At 41.5% G+C, this 16,705-nt stretch overlaps 1 protein-coding gene across 2 annotated transcripts in view; it reads right to left on the bottom strand.

Annotated features, from left to right (window-relative positions):
- LOC146789129 (uncharacterized) overlaps positions 1-16,705 on the bottom strand; it is a 199,598-nt gene that overhangs the window by 38,263 nt on the left and 144,630 nt on the right. For both annotated transcript variants that reach the window (XM_085630701.1, XM_085630702.1), the window contains 2 exons: positions 11,672-11,834; positions 1,350-1,493 (listed from right to left, as the gene is read on the bottom strand). In XM_085630701.1, the coding sequence (XP_085486827.1) occupies positions 1,350-1,493; positions 11,672-11,834 (307 nt within the window). The remainder of the gene's footprint in view (positions 1-1,349; positions 1,494-11,671; positions 11,835-16,705) is intronic.

Genomic DNA, 16,705 nt, shown 5'->3' with positions numbered 1-16,705 from the left:
TTGTAATGTGGCCAAAACTAATTTTAAAAAGTGCTATAATGTAGCCAAGGCGAATGTGCTTTTTTTTTAAAAAAAAAATGCATTAGCGTTGCATGCATTATTGTCCTTTTTTTAATTCATGTTTTAAGCCATGCTGCACAGCAGCCACCTGATATAAGGCATGACTACAAATCGTTGACAAAGTCGGCAATGCCCGTGCTCTACAGCAGAAACTAAAGGCAATGGCACAGCCAATAGTCTCAAAGGCTAGACCTATTGCCTTTGCCAATGCTTGTTGGCAATATGCATAGACACTCAAAAGAAGATCACATTTTTCAATGTTTCCATTTTAAAACAAATGCATGCAGGGAAGCAAATGTTTTATCATCTGTATTTATGTGTAGAAATCAGTAAAAACAGAAAGCTGGGCGGCTTCCTCATCATACTATGGTAATATGTGTTGAGCTGGGGCAGCTTCATGCCTAAAGTCATCTTAATGTTGATGACCGTGGCCTTGAAAAGACGTTCTGCTCAAATGCAACTCCAGTAGATTTACTAGCTTTTTAATAACAAGCATTGGTAAAGACAATAGGTTTTAGCTTTAATGTGTCAATGTATGTAAAGAAAGATATCCACAAATGTTGTTTACATGTGCCGAATGCACAGATACTCTTTACTGCATTAATGCCTGCCCTACTGGCTTTGCCAGTGCTGGACAAAAAGCAGCATACATTTATTTATTTATTTTATAGTTTTATAGAGCGCGAACCAGACCTGTGACGGTATCAGAGCGCTTCACAGGATTAAGGGGGTGGTATACAAAGCGTAAGGATGGGAGGGATCAAATTGGGAAAGATAGGGGATACATTATACAGGAAGAGCACGCAGTCTAAAGTCCAAGCTACATGTGGGATAAAAACTAAAGCAGGTAGATATATTATACAAGAAGGCACGCAGTCTCAGCTCTTGGGGGATGCCCAGGAGTGCAGAAAAAGTATCATCCGTAGAGGCCGTGGATAATGCCGAGGTGGAGGGTGGAACATGTCAATGAGGAGATTGTAAGGTCTTCATTAGACGAGACATTGCTGAATGCATATAGAAGACAAATAGTGTGCTTTTCAGATGCAAAATAGTTGCTCATACATTGCAATGGAAGCACCTCCTGGAAGGTGTAATGATACAGCCAACAGCCAATAGTATGAGGCTAGAGAGTCATTCTCATCCGGGTGGAGCCAAAGCCAACGCTATGTACATTTTAAACAATTGGCAGCAATATGTCTTGGAGACACTTATGCTTTCAAGCGAGACCTAAAAATGGAAACAAAATACTATGGAAGGATGGGTATCTGTAACTGTCTTCATGTACACACCTGTTCATGGTCCAGCTTCATAGCAAGTCGTTCAACGTGCTGTTTGAGAGCTACCACTTCCTGCTGGAGACACGCCACCGTCTGCTGTAAACCGGTGGTGGAGCTGCGGTAAATCTGATCCCAGTCCTGGTTTAGCTTCATGAGCTGGTAGAGAACAAGAGTGAGATGGTAGTCACTGAAGGAAAGATACGCCCTTGTTGATGATGTTTACGATAAGCAATATTCTAATTACAATTGAAACCAATGCAGCAGGTATATTTTGGAAAAGTAGGCATAAACAACATAAAAATGCAGCATAATGATGCAGTGAACTTAAAGTTTACTTGAAGATGGCATGGAGCATGAGGTGAAATATATGGCTCATTACAGAATGCACTTCCTTATAACTTACTGCATTCCATAGGTGCTCATTTCATCATCGTCAAAAATACTTTATTCAGCTCTATTTGAGCCATAAAAGTGTGCACAAGCTAGTTGATTTACTTCCATATAAAAGTCATAAATAAATAAATCTTATTTCATTAAAAAAGAAAATGAACACGATACATGTTTAGTATTTGCTACATATCCTAAGTATAGTTAAAACATAGTCTAAAATGGCATATATATTATGAGTATTATCTAGGGATAATAAATAAGCCAACGCTGTCTCGTGATTCCTAATTTTCTCTGCTAATAGTAATGGTCAAAGGAATTGCCTTCTCTGAGGAGTGTAAAATGTGCACACAAAAAAAAGTGCCTGGTGCTTTGATATGTTAGACCATCACAATGACAAAGTGGGTGTGAAAAAAACCACGCACCTTGGATAGGAAAGGCTGCCAAAAAGTGTACTGTTTTTAGGCGTAGCTCATTTATAAATTTCACTATTGTTTGTTGGATTCCTATTGCTTTTCCTTTCGTGTATGCAGTTTTGAGGTGGGTGTTCAATCCATGGGAAATACCTTGATGCAATAATAAAGTTACTGTCATAGGGATGGATGGTAATATTAAAAAATGCATCACCTTCAGGCATACAAGCTGCAACCAGTGCTTAATTTGAGCTAGTGGTTTCTGGTGCTTCGCACCGACACTTAATTGTCCACACCGGCGCTTGTGACAGTCTGCCACAAGGTGGCAGTGTCTGGCTAATTTAGAAATGACCACAACAGTTAATTATTAATTCAATGTACATAAAAAATGATTATTACCTGCCACCCAAGCCATTCTTGTAGCTTTGGGGGCCCAGCATAGTCTCGATTGTCTCACTTGTAGGAGTGAAGGTTAGTTGTTTGGGTTGTTACTATCATTGACAGCGCTGGCAGTGGCAATGCATGGTGCAAGCTTCAGTGGCCTCCTGATGAGAATCCTGGCACTATTGTTTGTTACAAATTAAGCACCAGCCCTGCAATAAGACAGGTGCAACACAATTGTACACAACCCCGGACCTCAGATTTCACACATTTTTCACAGAGACTACCCCATAAACCCACACGATACCTACCGTGCTCAAGAGACGGAGTTGCCATTTACTTGAGTATCCGGAAATTGCTTTAGGCCGTGGTAGGGTGTGAAGCAGCATGCACATGCTACACTGCAATAAGATGCAACGCAACATAAATACTACTGAAATGTGCTTGTAGGCGAATTAGAATAAAATGAATCCTTGTGTCATGTTGGGAAAGGTCCAAGAAGTAGGATGTCACCAGGAGCGTATCACAAATAGGGCGCACTTTCCCTGCTTCAGCCACAGCGCACCTTTGAACAGGTGCAACGGGGGCAGACAGGGACAGTGCGCTCTATTATATTGAATGCAGTGCCCCCAGGGCAGCCATGAACTCGCCCTGCCCTAGGATCAGGGAAATACGAGCGGCTGTGTCAAAGCTGCTCCATGTTTCTCTGTGTACAAAGCAACCCACCTGCATTTTAACAAGGGGCGAGAGATCCCTTGCAGGCAGGTGCAGTGGTTGACTGCACCCACATTTGGGGAATGTCTGGGGGTCCATGAGACCCCCTTTCAACCTCCAGAGGACTGCCCTCTGGGTCACACTGAAAGTACGCCACATTTTTGTGGTGCTCTTAAAGTGCACCTTCTAGGGGTCTGTTTGCTTCTGCGTCCGTGATTGTTTAGCAGCACGGGCGCAGAGGCAAACCAATTCCCTCATTTGCAAGTGGAACACCATCTGAAGATAGCACCATCGCAATCAATATTTCAGGAGGGTGGCACAAGCGTCTGAAGCCCCTTCTGTAATACCAAAGTGCCTCTGGGGCACACAAAGCTGGTGCACATGCCCATTGTGCCCATGGGGCACTTTCTGTAATATGGCCCCTGGTAATTTTTCAGTCTTTATTCGCAATTGTTGAAATAATTAAAATACATTTTGCTCTTGCAATGCCTGTTCCTCCCCTGAAACCAGCTCCACCCCTTTCTCACACCCTCTCCACAGCACTCCCCGTCCCAGAAGTGGTGCTGGGTTGTCAGAAATCCTGCTGACCAGACCAGTGGCTACTTCTGTCTCATCTTTTAATCAACACTATTACACTATAGAAGTCTGCTGTCCCACAGGGCAAGCAGGGTCTTGCAGTCTAGGGCAGAGGACCCATTACAATGAAATGAATCCCAAGCATATGTTACATTCCTAGTTGTGTGAATTCCCAGCATTTAATGTGACTTGACTCTGGGACAGAAACACTCGATGGTGAGTCCTAAGGGGACTTCTAGGAGCTTAGTCACAAATAACCACAGGATGTGAAAGACAGAAAGAGAGGACAAGATTCGATGAACAAGCGAAAGCAAGAATGAATAGATGGGTTTCACATCCTTTTAAAATGTCAGCCGAGGGTGGCTGATCCTGGAGCTCTTCCATCAAAGATTCTTTCTACCAGTGCTTGTACAGTGCATAATTCACTTAGTGGTGCATGGTTATATTCAGTGCATATGCTAAATTATGAACTACGTGGAATCGGAATTTAACAAGGCAGGAAGTCTGGCATTTTGTTTACCATCTAACGCGTAATTGAGGCTTTTAGTTGTAGATGTATTAGCTCTATTATCACAACACCAAATAGTAGTGATACTACTAGTAGTAATAACAGAATAAGTAGACATAATAGTTTTTCCAGCATTAGTAATAGTCATGAACTACTACATGAGGTGGGTTATATGGTAGTGGTAGTAGTAGTGTTAAGTCATGACTATCCCAGCCTATGATCAGTGTGCATTAGGGACACAGAGCACTTGGGAAGGCTAAACAGGGTGGATACTACTGGGACATGCCAAAATAGTAATGTCTTATAAAAATATTTTGGTCAAAATATCACTACCAAACATTTGTGAGAGTTAGTATATAGGTAGGTATGGACTTACTATACTTAGTTCCACATACATGTACTTTGAGGATATATAAATCTTCAAGATATATGGGTTTAGAGTTAAGAATATATTAACCATTAATAAAAAAAAAAGCGGAGTTTTATATAGCGCAAACTTGACCCGAAGGTATCGGGTATCAGAGCGCTTTACATAGCACCAGTTGCATTACATGAGGCCACATTAATTTTTGTTAGGCACAGGGAGATTAAGGGGCAGATTTACAAGCCCCTTGCTCCACTTTTGCGTCACTTTTAACATGGGAAAAGTGACGCAAAAGTGGCGCAAGGGGCTTGTAAATATGCCCCTAAGTCATTTGCCCAGAATCACAGTATGTTCAGCGTCATTGCCGAGACTCGAATCCAATTCCCAAAATTCAAGGTCGACCGCCCTAGCCGTTAGGCCAACTCCTCTCCCCTAACCATGGCGGCACGCTCGTTCTGAATGTACAGGCCAAAATACTTTTGTAGGATCTTTCTCTGAGGAATACAAAGCAGTGATGGAAGGAATGCTTGAACTAATCTCAGCCACTGGTAATTACTCAGGGGCCGCATTCCACCCTATTGGGTTTTTGCCCACCATGCCACCTCAAAAGAAACAAACCATATGCAAACAAATATTGGTCCTGCTCCAATAGGGACTGTCAGGCTCTTACACCTCTGAACCGTAACACAAGCAACCCCACACCAGTTTGTGTCGCCTATTTGGGCCTTGTCAATAGGGTGCAGCATGGTTCCAGTGGCACAGTGAGCACAGGACCAACATCTGGGCATACCTATTACTCTGAGAAATACATGAAAGTGATGGATGGAATGCTTGAATTAATCTCGGCCACTGTTTACTTACTTGGGCTACATTCCAGTCCATTGTTTTTTTTCCCACAGTAATAAGTATGTTGTTCCAAGTACACTTTACAGATAGCGACTCCTCTCAGTCTCTCTTTCCTTCTTTCTGTACTGTTAACTTGTATAGTCAAGAGCTTTTAAAATGGTTTACTACATTATAAGTTTTTGATTCAAGCCAGAATTATAATTTTGAAAAAAGACAATACTTCATGATTTAAAGTTTTTACAAATGTATCCTGCTTGATATTATTGTATATGTTTCCTTGCTTGACATTATAAAAAAAACATTTAATATGATTCAAAAGTATTGCCCTGTTTTTTTTTCCCTTCCCTCACTTGAATAGATTTTGAGGCAGACTATATTCTTAAACAAGTACTGGCAAAGCCAGTAGCTCTCATCCTTGAAAACTGTTGGCTTCACATCCTTGATGGTGGGCTGCAGGCCTAAAGAATGTATAAACAGCTTTTGAAGCACCCAGCAACCTCAACTTGTAGGTGTACGCACAATGCAAGCTGGCGCCTTTTTAAGATATCACTCTGGTAGTTGGACCAGTAACTGAAAAGAAAAAAATGACTGACACCTTTCTTTCTTTTGAAAGTAGGAGGAGCAACACTGGTGGCAAGGGTGGGTAGCAGAAGCAGTATAGGAGACAAAGGGCAGAAGCAACATCGGCTTTCGGGTGGGGGGGTGGGATTTAGAAAGCACACAGGGGGACATAGGGTGACGCTGCGGCAGATGCATTATGGGGGCACAGATGGAAGCAACATGGGGCGTGGGTGGGGCTATAAAATGGGTGAAAGTAAGCGATGTGCGAGAAGGGAATGCAGGGGCAATAGAGGAGAAGCACACGAGCAAGCAAGAGGAGCACAGAGCACACAAGGGATACAGCGTAAAAACACCTGTACTCTCTTGTAGAACGCTTAAACAAAAGAAAAAAGTAAAGCCTGAAAAAGTGATTAGTGGAAGGACATAGTAATGCATCGACGCTCCAGGCAAGGGACAAACACACGAGCAGGAATGAGAGCTCACACAGCTACAAATAATAAGCACACAAATTAGAGTGACAAGGAAGCCAACCAATGGTAAGCAATGGTTAGGGTCTACGCCATTATAAGGTGTCAATATGTCTCATGCACGCGCTGCCTTAGGCAAAACCTAAAAATGCACCTTGGATGTAGGAGTGGGTGCTTTGCTATCTCAAATGTATGAGTACAAGCCTTATTCAGTCCTCTTCCTCAGCATTGTCTTAATGGTAAGAACCAGGGGAGGTTTCGCCTAGGAGACGGACACACACTGTTCACCTGTCTTTGCTCTGAGCTGATTGAACATGAGAATGGCACGTCCCTCAAATAACGGGACTGAACCAAACAAACCAATTTGCTAAAGGGGGCTGACCACAATCCCCGCTCTTGGGTTTTTGTTTCGCTCAATGACAAATGCTCAGGCTGTCAGATCTAAAAACATGGCTGTTAAGGTCACTGATAACTTTTTTTGACTTTTCCTTCTCTTATCTTTAGGTCAAAGGTAGGATTAGAAGGATACCATTTTATCCCTCAGGGCAGCAGACGACATTTGGGTCCTGTCAGGATGCGGGGTTGGGGACACTGCTCACGGCTTAGTATGGTTCGAGTGCAGGAGAGTGATACTTCCGATCTGCTGGCACTAAGTTTCTTTCAGGGTGGGAAAAGCTGTGGGTGGAATGATAATGAATGCTAATGGAGAATCTGCTACCCTCCTGTAGACAGTGAAAGTGTTTTGGAGAGATGGCAGCGATTCGGCAATCGTGATATAATGTTGTAGACACCAGGATATTACTATTCGTGTTTCTGATCACCTTGCGAAGACCTGTTGCTTCCTATGGTTTTGCATGGATGAACATTGGCAATACAAAGAATTATTCATAAAGTCATGTTGTAGATGTAAATGAACTATTTCTTGAACATTATTTAAAATATTTAAGAAGTAGGGTGGTCACCTTTAACTAAGGTTGTGCCACGAATTTCAGTACCTTTAGTCAGGCATAGGGTTTAGACCCTATTATAAGTTCAGAAGAGGTAAGGCTCTGTAGGTATGTAGGATGAAAACATGGAATCTAGGCTATTTCTCACTTCCAGGATATGGTCTGAACTTCTGAGGACTTATTGGTAAATGACTATAAAAGGCCGGAGAGGGCAGCAGATCAGTGCCCGGTAACATCTCCCAGTTGTTTCAGCTTACTTCTCTTTTCCACATTGCTGCTTGTCCTTTGAACCCCTTGGTCTTTATACTCTGTTTTCTATTTACCCTTTTGTGCAAACTAGGGGTACTAATATTAAGAATAATTGCATTCTCTTCCTAATTGCGTTCTCTTCCTAATTGCGTTCTCTCCGATTTACAATTAGGAAATTGGTATTCCTAATGTGTGAAACCATTTTGTGCTTCATTAGCGATTCCTAGTGGGTCGCAAATAGACCTACTTCATGCATATTAATGAGGAAGGTCGCCATTTGCTACCCATTAGGAATCGCAGCCATCACAGGGATGGTGACTTACTGAGGTCAGCAGACCACCATGTCTGTGATTGCTAAAATAGAGCAATATATATATATATTTGAATGCAGCCCGTTTTCCTTAAAGGAAAATAGGAAGCGTTTAAAAAGTAAAAATGAAACTTTGCAATTTCATTTTTTAAGAGCAGACAGTGGTCCCTGCCTGCTCTTAAAAAATAATATTATTTACATTCTCAAAGCGAATGAGGTGGTAACGTATTACTGTTTTGCAACCTGAATTAAGTTGCAGAACAGTAATACATGGCATACCGATTGCGTATTTGGAAGGGTCGTCCTAAAAATGCCCCTACCAAATACCGAATTGCAAACAAGTTACCAAATCGCATTTTGTGCATTTGAGAAAGCATTTTTCCGGTCGCAAACGGCCCAATTTGCAGAATCAGGCTGCTTGCGACTGGAAACATGCTTTGTAAATCAGTGATGTTCTTTTTCTCCCACCCCTCCCGTACCTCTGTGTGCTCTGTATCTAGAAGTGTGCTGAGGCTGCTCCCCATCTTGGCAGTGTCTTCGTGACATTTTTATCAGTTACATTTATATCAGTTCCTGTGGTATCCTCTGCAACCACCCTGCTGAACCATGTATTTTGATAAAATAGATCTGCTTTAAAGAAAAGATTTCCATTTTGAAAAGTGGCAAGTTTGTGAAGTGGCATTGGTGCCCCGGACCACTGCCTACTCCCCTGAAGTTGTTATCCAGATTCCCAGAGGGGATACCACCTTACCTTGGAAGACACTAACTCATCAATGGTTTGCAGCCTGAATTATGGTCACAAACCACTGACACATAATGTAACTGAATTGCACAAACACTTTTCAGAACCACAAAATGGGTCTGTACAAAATAAAAATTGATTGAGCAATCGTAAATGTTGTAAATTTACCTATTTGCTGGGTTTGCTACTGTTAAATCCCTTGGTACATCTGGCCTTTTAACTTACCTTCCACAAGAAAGTGTACAGCGATGAAGCTAAAGGTAGTCATTTAAGTCATGGGAAGAAGTGCTAATGGATCTGTATGTAAGATACTCATTTTTTAGAGTGTGCTTATTTTTCATAAATATTAAGTTCCTTATCAACGTAGAAAGAGTTGGTTAGGTTACACAGAGATACTGGCACGTATATCCATTCACTGTTACAGTTAGACATAGAACCCTTTATGGAGAGAGACACTTAAGATATGTTTTGTCAGTGGATAGTCATAGATATGAGACAGTGAGAGAGTGAGTATAAGAGAGAAAGGCAGAAAGAGAGAGCGAGAGAGAGCGAGAGAGAGAGAGAGAGAGAGAGAGAGAGAGAGAGAGAGAGAGAGAGAGAGAGAGAGATTATATGTACAACTGTGTTTCCGAAATGTGATACATGCATCGATTTGCATATATTACACATTTCAGGGTTAGGAAAGTTACAAATTCCCATATCTTGCGAACCTACACAGATATGTGCAATGCACTACATTATTTGCAATAATTAAAGCTCAGTGTTCACCATCCTCATCATGGAGGTGAGGATGGGTTCAGGTTACAGAGATGTTGTTGTGCTGTCCCCAGTTTTCTTGTGTAACATCAGGTGTTGTAGTCAGCCATGTGAGCTGACTGCAACGCTGGCTCATGTATAGCCACTACACCCCTAGCACCTAACATTTAAATAGAGGCTTTTGTGAATTAACAACAGTGTCATGCGTAAAATTGCTTCGTGAGTTGCAAAAAATCGTAAACTTACACAAAAGTGTACGTTTACCTTTGTGAATCAGGTGACTAGTGCTTGACTTGCATTAGATGGAATGCTGGTACTGGTGTGTACTTTCAGACTGCACTGGAGGATCTTCCAAATGGAGCATTTGTAACCTACAGACTCTTCCCCCATGTCACACCTGGCAACAGGTAAGGTTTTCACAGTAAGAAAACCAACAACAAACATAACATTTACATCACTTCAGTCAGAAAACTTTATTTTTGCAAAAATGCCATAAAAGTGCAGACATCACATTAAGAAAAAAACTAAAAAAATCTACATATGTAGTCAATAATCTTAAAACCTCTCATAAAACAATAATTTAAGACGATATGTATTCATAAAAAGTACATGATGTATGACACAGAAATAAAATAAAAAGGGAAATAGCTTGCAATAAAAAGAAAGATGAAAGATCATTACAGTGCTAGATGTTTTCTTATTACCCACATTGAGAATAGGTATTTAGCAGTTACTGTGACAAATAAAGGAGAGGTATCATATTTCATTACTCTATGAAGGTCTCTATAGTTACTTACACCCAGGTTTTTTGCTAGTTGGATGATCCATTTTTTGCGTGGTTTTGTGTAAGCCTTGCAAAAAAATAATACGTGGACCTCTGATTCTTCATACAAACTGCACCCTGGGCAGGAACGAGTTATAGAACCTTGCCAGTTATTCTTCCTAGAAAATAAGGGAAGGGATCCATGCCTAAATTGAATATAAAGTTTCTTGGCAAGCAGTGATTGGATCAAATCCAGTGCGGGCTCAAAGCTGTAACTTATTTTCATTTCGAGGAATGCAGAGGTCAAATTAGTACTAGACTCTGAGCGTAATATTTGAGTCAGTTTGTAATCCTCTATCGCTTTGGCCAGCTGTTTTTTTTGGAAGGACAACGCAGGTCTCCTCTGGATTAAGCCAAAGGTCATCCCTTCCAATTTCGGCTAAAAATTTACATCACTTGAAATGTCTTTACCTGACCCTTGGAGTGTTAATGATATGCTGTGGAATCTGGTTCAGATGAAAGGCCCGTGTGGTTTCTGACTCAGAAGGTATGCATGCGAGGCATGCATTTCATAGCACTACACTGCTTCCAGCGACTGCTTGGTAATGGTCTTCCTCCTCAGGGAACTGAGGTTCGCCTCTTAAGAGCTTCAATACCTAAAGCACTGAGTAGGATGACTCAGAAGAAACTGTGGGCTGTATTTTTGCCAAAAACAGTACCTATCTCCTCAATCTGTATGGTTGGCAAGTATGTTATCCTGGTATATGTGCTTGTTTGCCTGCTGGTGAGGAAGCTCACAAGTTAGTGATAGGTTGTCATTCTCACATCTGTTCTACTGCATGAAAGTGGAGGTGCACTCGCACCAGGATGAGTATTTCACCGAGCGGACATGTGCATGTGTGTGGATTGGGATTGTGGGATGGTCGGGTTCCAGAGTATGCAGATATCATCACCTCATTGGAAAACACATTGTTCACACAATTTCACATGTATGTAAATTGTTCCCACTTGCCACTGTGAAGGGATTGTGAGGGTGCCATTGTCAGAGGTTGCTGGACATTAAGGAAATGGGCAGTTTTTGAACTGGGGTAGGAGGTACAGAGCCATGTCTATGTCCTGGCGAGTCTCCCGTTAGTATTTTGGCTCACTGCTTTTTCTTGTAGCATTTTGTATTAGTTTCTTCTTATAATGGAATATTTTAGTCTGTTGAACAAGGAATATGGCCACACAAAGAATGTTGCAATGCCCATCATTATCGTGACTTGTGAGGGCACAGCGGACTAGAAGAGCCGGCTAGCAGAGGTGAGTAAAGGGCCTCATGCCTTTGACAGTGAAGTGGAAGGCACTCACCTCTTTGTTGATTCTTCGGAGCTCTGTATTTTTGTTCAGTAGCAGCAGCTTCTCCTCATCCGAGGAAGTCACTGTCATGCTCTCAGAAATGACGGTCACGTTCTCCTCTGAGTCATTCCTTTCGAACAGGGCAGGATCGTGGTGTGCTGTTGAAGATTGCTCGCTAGAATAAAGTGGGAAGAGAAGAAAGTCAATGAGAAAAAAGAATGAAGTCCAGTGTCTCCTCTGCATTTACAGCGAACTCTCCGCTCGTCTGGGTCTCCCTTCCAACGAAACTTAATACCACTGCAGATTGGCTCCCATCCTGTCTTGATCTTAACCAGACCCTAATTCAAACAAGCATGATTCTAGTGTAATCCAGAGAGATCTGTAGGAATTTGCCAGAGACCCTGAAGGTAATGGCAGGGGAAAAGTAATTAGGCATCTCAGAGTAAATTTTGTCTGTAGTTTCTATTTTGTGTCTATCACCAACCACCTCAGCAGCAAACAGGAGGCTGATGAGTGACATATGGTGGAACAATAGGTTAGACTTTTGATGACATGAGGGATCAAAGGGTGTGTGAAGTCACGTCCATTACCCTTAACATTTTGGTGAATCAGCCTCATGCAGCCTGACAGGAAGTCCACAATCTCCTCTAATCTGCCAAATCCGCCTAATCTCAGAGCATCACTTGTACAATGTTGCAGTTGTTCTAATAAGAACTGACAAGGTTAGTAGGTCTGACATGTAATTGCAAGTGACTTCTTCATTTATGATTAGTGTGTGTGTGGTGGGGGTCAGTGCTTGAATGCAAGAATACATTTTCGGGTGAATGAAAGGAATCACGAGCGAAACAAGGATGAGTGATTGAGTACATGAGTGCATGAATGGAGCATCCACTCCTTGACTCATTGATGCATTCACCCACTTGCAGAACACAGTATCACACACAAACACCAATTCAGCAATCAAGAAAGAGGCTAAATAATTCAGCTAACAGCCAATACCATAACGGTGGGAGAGAAATGCTCCTTAGAGATGATCCAATAAAATCTGGTAGACACTCTCAAAGCAAAGGGTAGTTGAGGGCTAACCCAAACAAGCAGTTATGGTAACCCCAGTTCCCTGGGGAATACCGGATAATCCCATTTCCTTCATATTTGTCCAGACAAGCAGATGGCAGAAAGGGGCAGACTCACTCTCTGTATATTATTTACCTCAAGCAGACCTTAAAATGCTGCCATTACTCTGAACTTGACTCATTCACTCGGTGCATCAGGGAACACATCTGTGAAGTTCTGTACATTGGCCAGTGCGGCCATTTTACCAGACTAAAAGGCGCAGCATCACACATCTTCCAAACTACAATGTCATTGCAGGTCTAGTATGGCATGCCCTTTGTCCCCACCGAAGGGTCATCATCTTTCTCTTAAACAACCTTACTGAAAAATCCAGGCTGCAAGCATATTGATCAACAGTCGCTGATAATAGATAAAAACAGCAGCTACTCAACTTTGAAGTGGTTACTTTCATAATCCCTTTATAGCAGACATCAGATTAAATAAATCACATGGATTGAAGAGCAGTCTGGGTGATTTTCAAAAAGAAACATGGCTAGCATTTGCTGCTCACAACCACCTCTAAATTATGACCCTGATTGAGTAAAAACGCTTCTTATCCTATACATATGCACCCGTTGAAAGAGTGGAAAATCAACAAGCGTAAGTATAGCCGATTAGTGCATTTGCAAGTCACATCAATTTTTCTGGTTTTTTGGTTTCATCCAACAAGAAAGAAAGTACATATTCGGATTTCCTTCCTCCCCGAAGATTTTGGGGTGTCCCTTGTGTTTCCCAACTTGAAACACTCATTGCACACATTTTGTTTGATAGAGTTATATTAGTATGGTGGCAGCGACCATACAGACTGTTTGTGAATACTGATAAAGTTCTGGTTTCAAGGGTGTTAATTGGTATGTTGGACAGACATATTCCCCTTCTTGGCAGCAGATTTTACCCAATTGAAAGTTTCAGGTGTTGGCATACACTTCCAGAGATCACAAGTGGGGCAATAGGCACATAAATGTATTTTTGAACATCTAAAGGAAAATAGGGTCACATAAATGTTTTAGATTTGGGCACTCTGTAAAATGGTCGTTTTTGGTTTACATCTTGTTCATTGGGCAAACCATAGCATGACAGTTAAAATCCACAGCTGAAATCACAAAGTCTAAGAATTCCAATACATTTATTTTGTCATGTCTCCAATAAAATCTCAGGCAACTTAGCAATAGCCCTGTACGCCCCTGTCTTAAAACAAACAAGCATTGGCATAGCCAATAGGTCTCGCCTTTGGGACCTTATAAGTGTTTAGCCATGCAACAGTTGCATAACTAAATACTTATAAGGTCCCAAAAGCGAGACCTATTGGCTATGCCAAGCGGCCGTGAAAGTGAAAGTGACCGCAATCGCGGTCAAACATCAAAGCAGCCGCGAAAGAGAAAGTATTCGCGGTAAAGCACGGCGCGCGCGCCCGTGCACATGCACTGTGGCTCTAGGCTGGCCTGGTAGCACTTTTTGGAGCCCTCTCAATAAGTCTTGCCAGACCAGCGCATGCGCTGGGTCAGGCGAGACCTAAAAATTGACATTGGGGATGAGGAGGGGAATGTGAGCAACTAGTTAGTACACCACAATATTCTTCACAAGGAAAATCATTACTCACCCAAAACCCCATGCTTCAATAGTGCTTTATGTCACATCAGTTCAGTAATATTCAGACGAGTCAAGCCCCAGAACCACCAGAGCGTTCCCCTTCTTGCAGAGATGCCATCTGGCTGTCCAGGAATTTGAGGTGTTGAGTGAGGCTGTTAATAGTTGGGTTTTACATCCACAAACTACCTTGTGCTGGGCATGAAAACAGATTGAAGCTTCACAGTTTAAAGCTTTGCCTTCTGTTTTTATATGGAGTGGTTCTATCCTCCACATGTGTGTGCCCCTGTTAATGCCTTCGCTTCTCTCTAGTAGGTACATTTTATTACATCTCTGCAGAGTAAACTTTCTAAACCTTTGTTTTGCATGCCGATGAGGTTCTGAAGTAACTTATACTTAAGCTTCTGAAGGCTTCCAATAAAGCATTGTGCTCAGCATGTGCTGCAACGTGGGTTCTGATGAGTGCCTCCACCAGCTCCATATAAATGCTATGAGGAGAAATGTTTATGGCCTATATTTTCTTCACTTTGATAACATTCAAGATCCCTGAGTCATGGCGGAATGTTCTGTGATGTCTAAAAGTTGACCTGTTCTGCCTGTTTGCTTAACTTTTGCTGACTTTACACACGCATTGATAAACCTGACCCAAGGGCTGGGTAAGGTTAGGATTAGGTGTGGGATAGGTCCAAGGTAAGTTATAGAGTCAAAGTTTGAGAGAGATAAGGGTTCTGTTGGGGTAGGATTTGAAGTTGGATTAAACATTAGTTTAAGGGGTGGAGTTAGGGACAGTATTATGTTTTCAGGTATTTCTAAAAAGATAATTTAGGAAACTGCACACAAATACATTTTCAAAAGAAGGGTGGAGCATCAATGCCCTTTTCAGTCTTAAGACCTTATAATGTCCATTCAACTGCCTTTGCTATGTACAGGTAGCAAAATCTGCCTTTCCTCTTTCAAGTGGTTTTCATAAACATAATTCTCTGAAATGTACTGAATGAAAAGAAGTGACATAATACTGAAAAAGACACTTCTTCCTTGATACAAAGTTGCACTTTCACACCACACACTCACAAACAAACCAAACTCAAACCTGGAGGGATTGTAAACTAAGGTTGAATGTAAAATATGCAAATGTCTTGCATTTCTCTGTTCCACACAACACAATGTCATGAATGTTGAATCTCAGTTTCACTGCTGTTTTAGCTTATGACTGTGTTAATTTCTGCAGGTTCTGAAATGTTCCACAACACTACAGGAAATCTGAGCTTCAGCCCAGTGAACCGCTGGTAGCAATCTAGGCAAAAAGGTATATGGTTATAGAAAGGATCACAAGTATATCCCTCCAAATTTGTTTTGTTATTTAAGAGTTGTACATAGCGCAGACCAGAACCTTTAGAGTATCACTGTACTTTACAAAAGAGATTAAGAAGTAGCAAACATAATGCAGGTTCAGACAAGGGAAGGCCCTAATACAGAGTGATAATACCAAGCTGGGTTTGTATAATGATAGTGCAGTTGGTGGCAGAAGAAATTCTGGTTTTAAGGGGTTAGATTTCAGATGAACATTTGTGGTTCAGGCTGGATCTCGTTGACTTCAGAGAGAATCTCCACATCAGTGGGTGGAAATTTTTAAGTCCAAATCAGTGTCATCTGCATTGAAATGCTAATTGACTTTTCAGTATCTTTGTAAGGAAGCAATTTTTAATTATAGGGCAGACGTTGTTAGGGTCTTTAGGATCTACACCCTACTTTTTTTTAGTAATGGTGTGAACTGACTAACTTTCAAGGGGTCTGGAAAGATTCCTCGGGTCAGAGACACATGTATGATGCTTAGCCATATTGTATCTAGAGAGGTTTTAATATCTTTGAAGAATGAGGATGGTCTTTATTGAAAATTTTGTCTGTCAGAAATATGAGGTTTTTTTCTGTGAACGAGCATCAATGGTTTACAAATGGTCTGATAAGGTTATTCTGGTATTGGCTGCTTAGCGTGAGTTGAAAGGGGAGTTAAATCTTTGGAAGAAATTATCACTAGAGCAGAGAAAGGACTTGTGGTATTCTGTATAATGTTGAATAGTTTCTTAAGATGATTAATTTCTTGATCTAGTTCTTTGGTCATGTCCTGAGCTTTTGCCTTGAATATGTGCTATTTATTGTTTTTCTAGCTTGCTTTCAAGAGACAAGTTTCCAGTTGTTGGGCTTTGCTGCCAGCTTCTTTCACTTTTATGGGGGACTCTCCTTTATTCATTTAGTTCTTTTGAGAACCAAGAGGCTGACATTTAAGTTTTCTGACTTTTCAATGTTTTAGGAGCCAGGGGTCAGCAATCCTTGTCATAGATCGCACAT

Source organism: Triturus cristatus, chromosome 10, assembly GCF_964204655.1.
Source record: "Triturus cristatus chromosome 10, aTriCri1.1, whole genome shotgun sequence".
NCBI classification, from domain to species: Eukaryota; Metazoa; Chordata; class Amphibia; order Caudata; family Salamandridae; genus Triturus; species Triturus cristatus.
The sequence above is the reverse complement of the archived record's forward strand: the minus strand, read 5'-3'. Positions and strand labels throughout refer to the sequence as shown.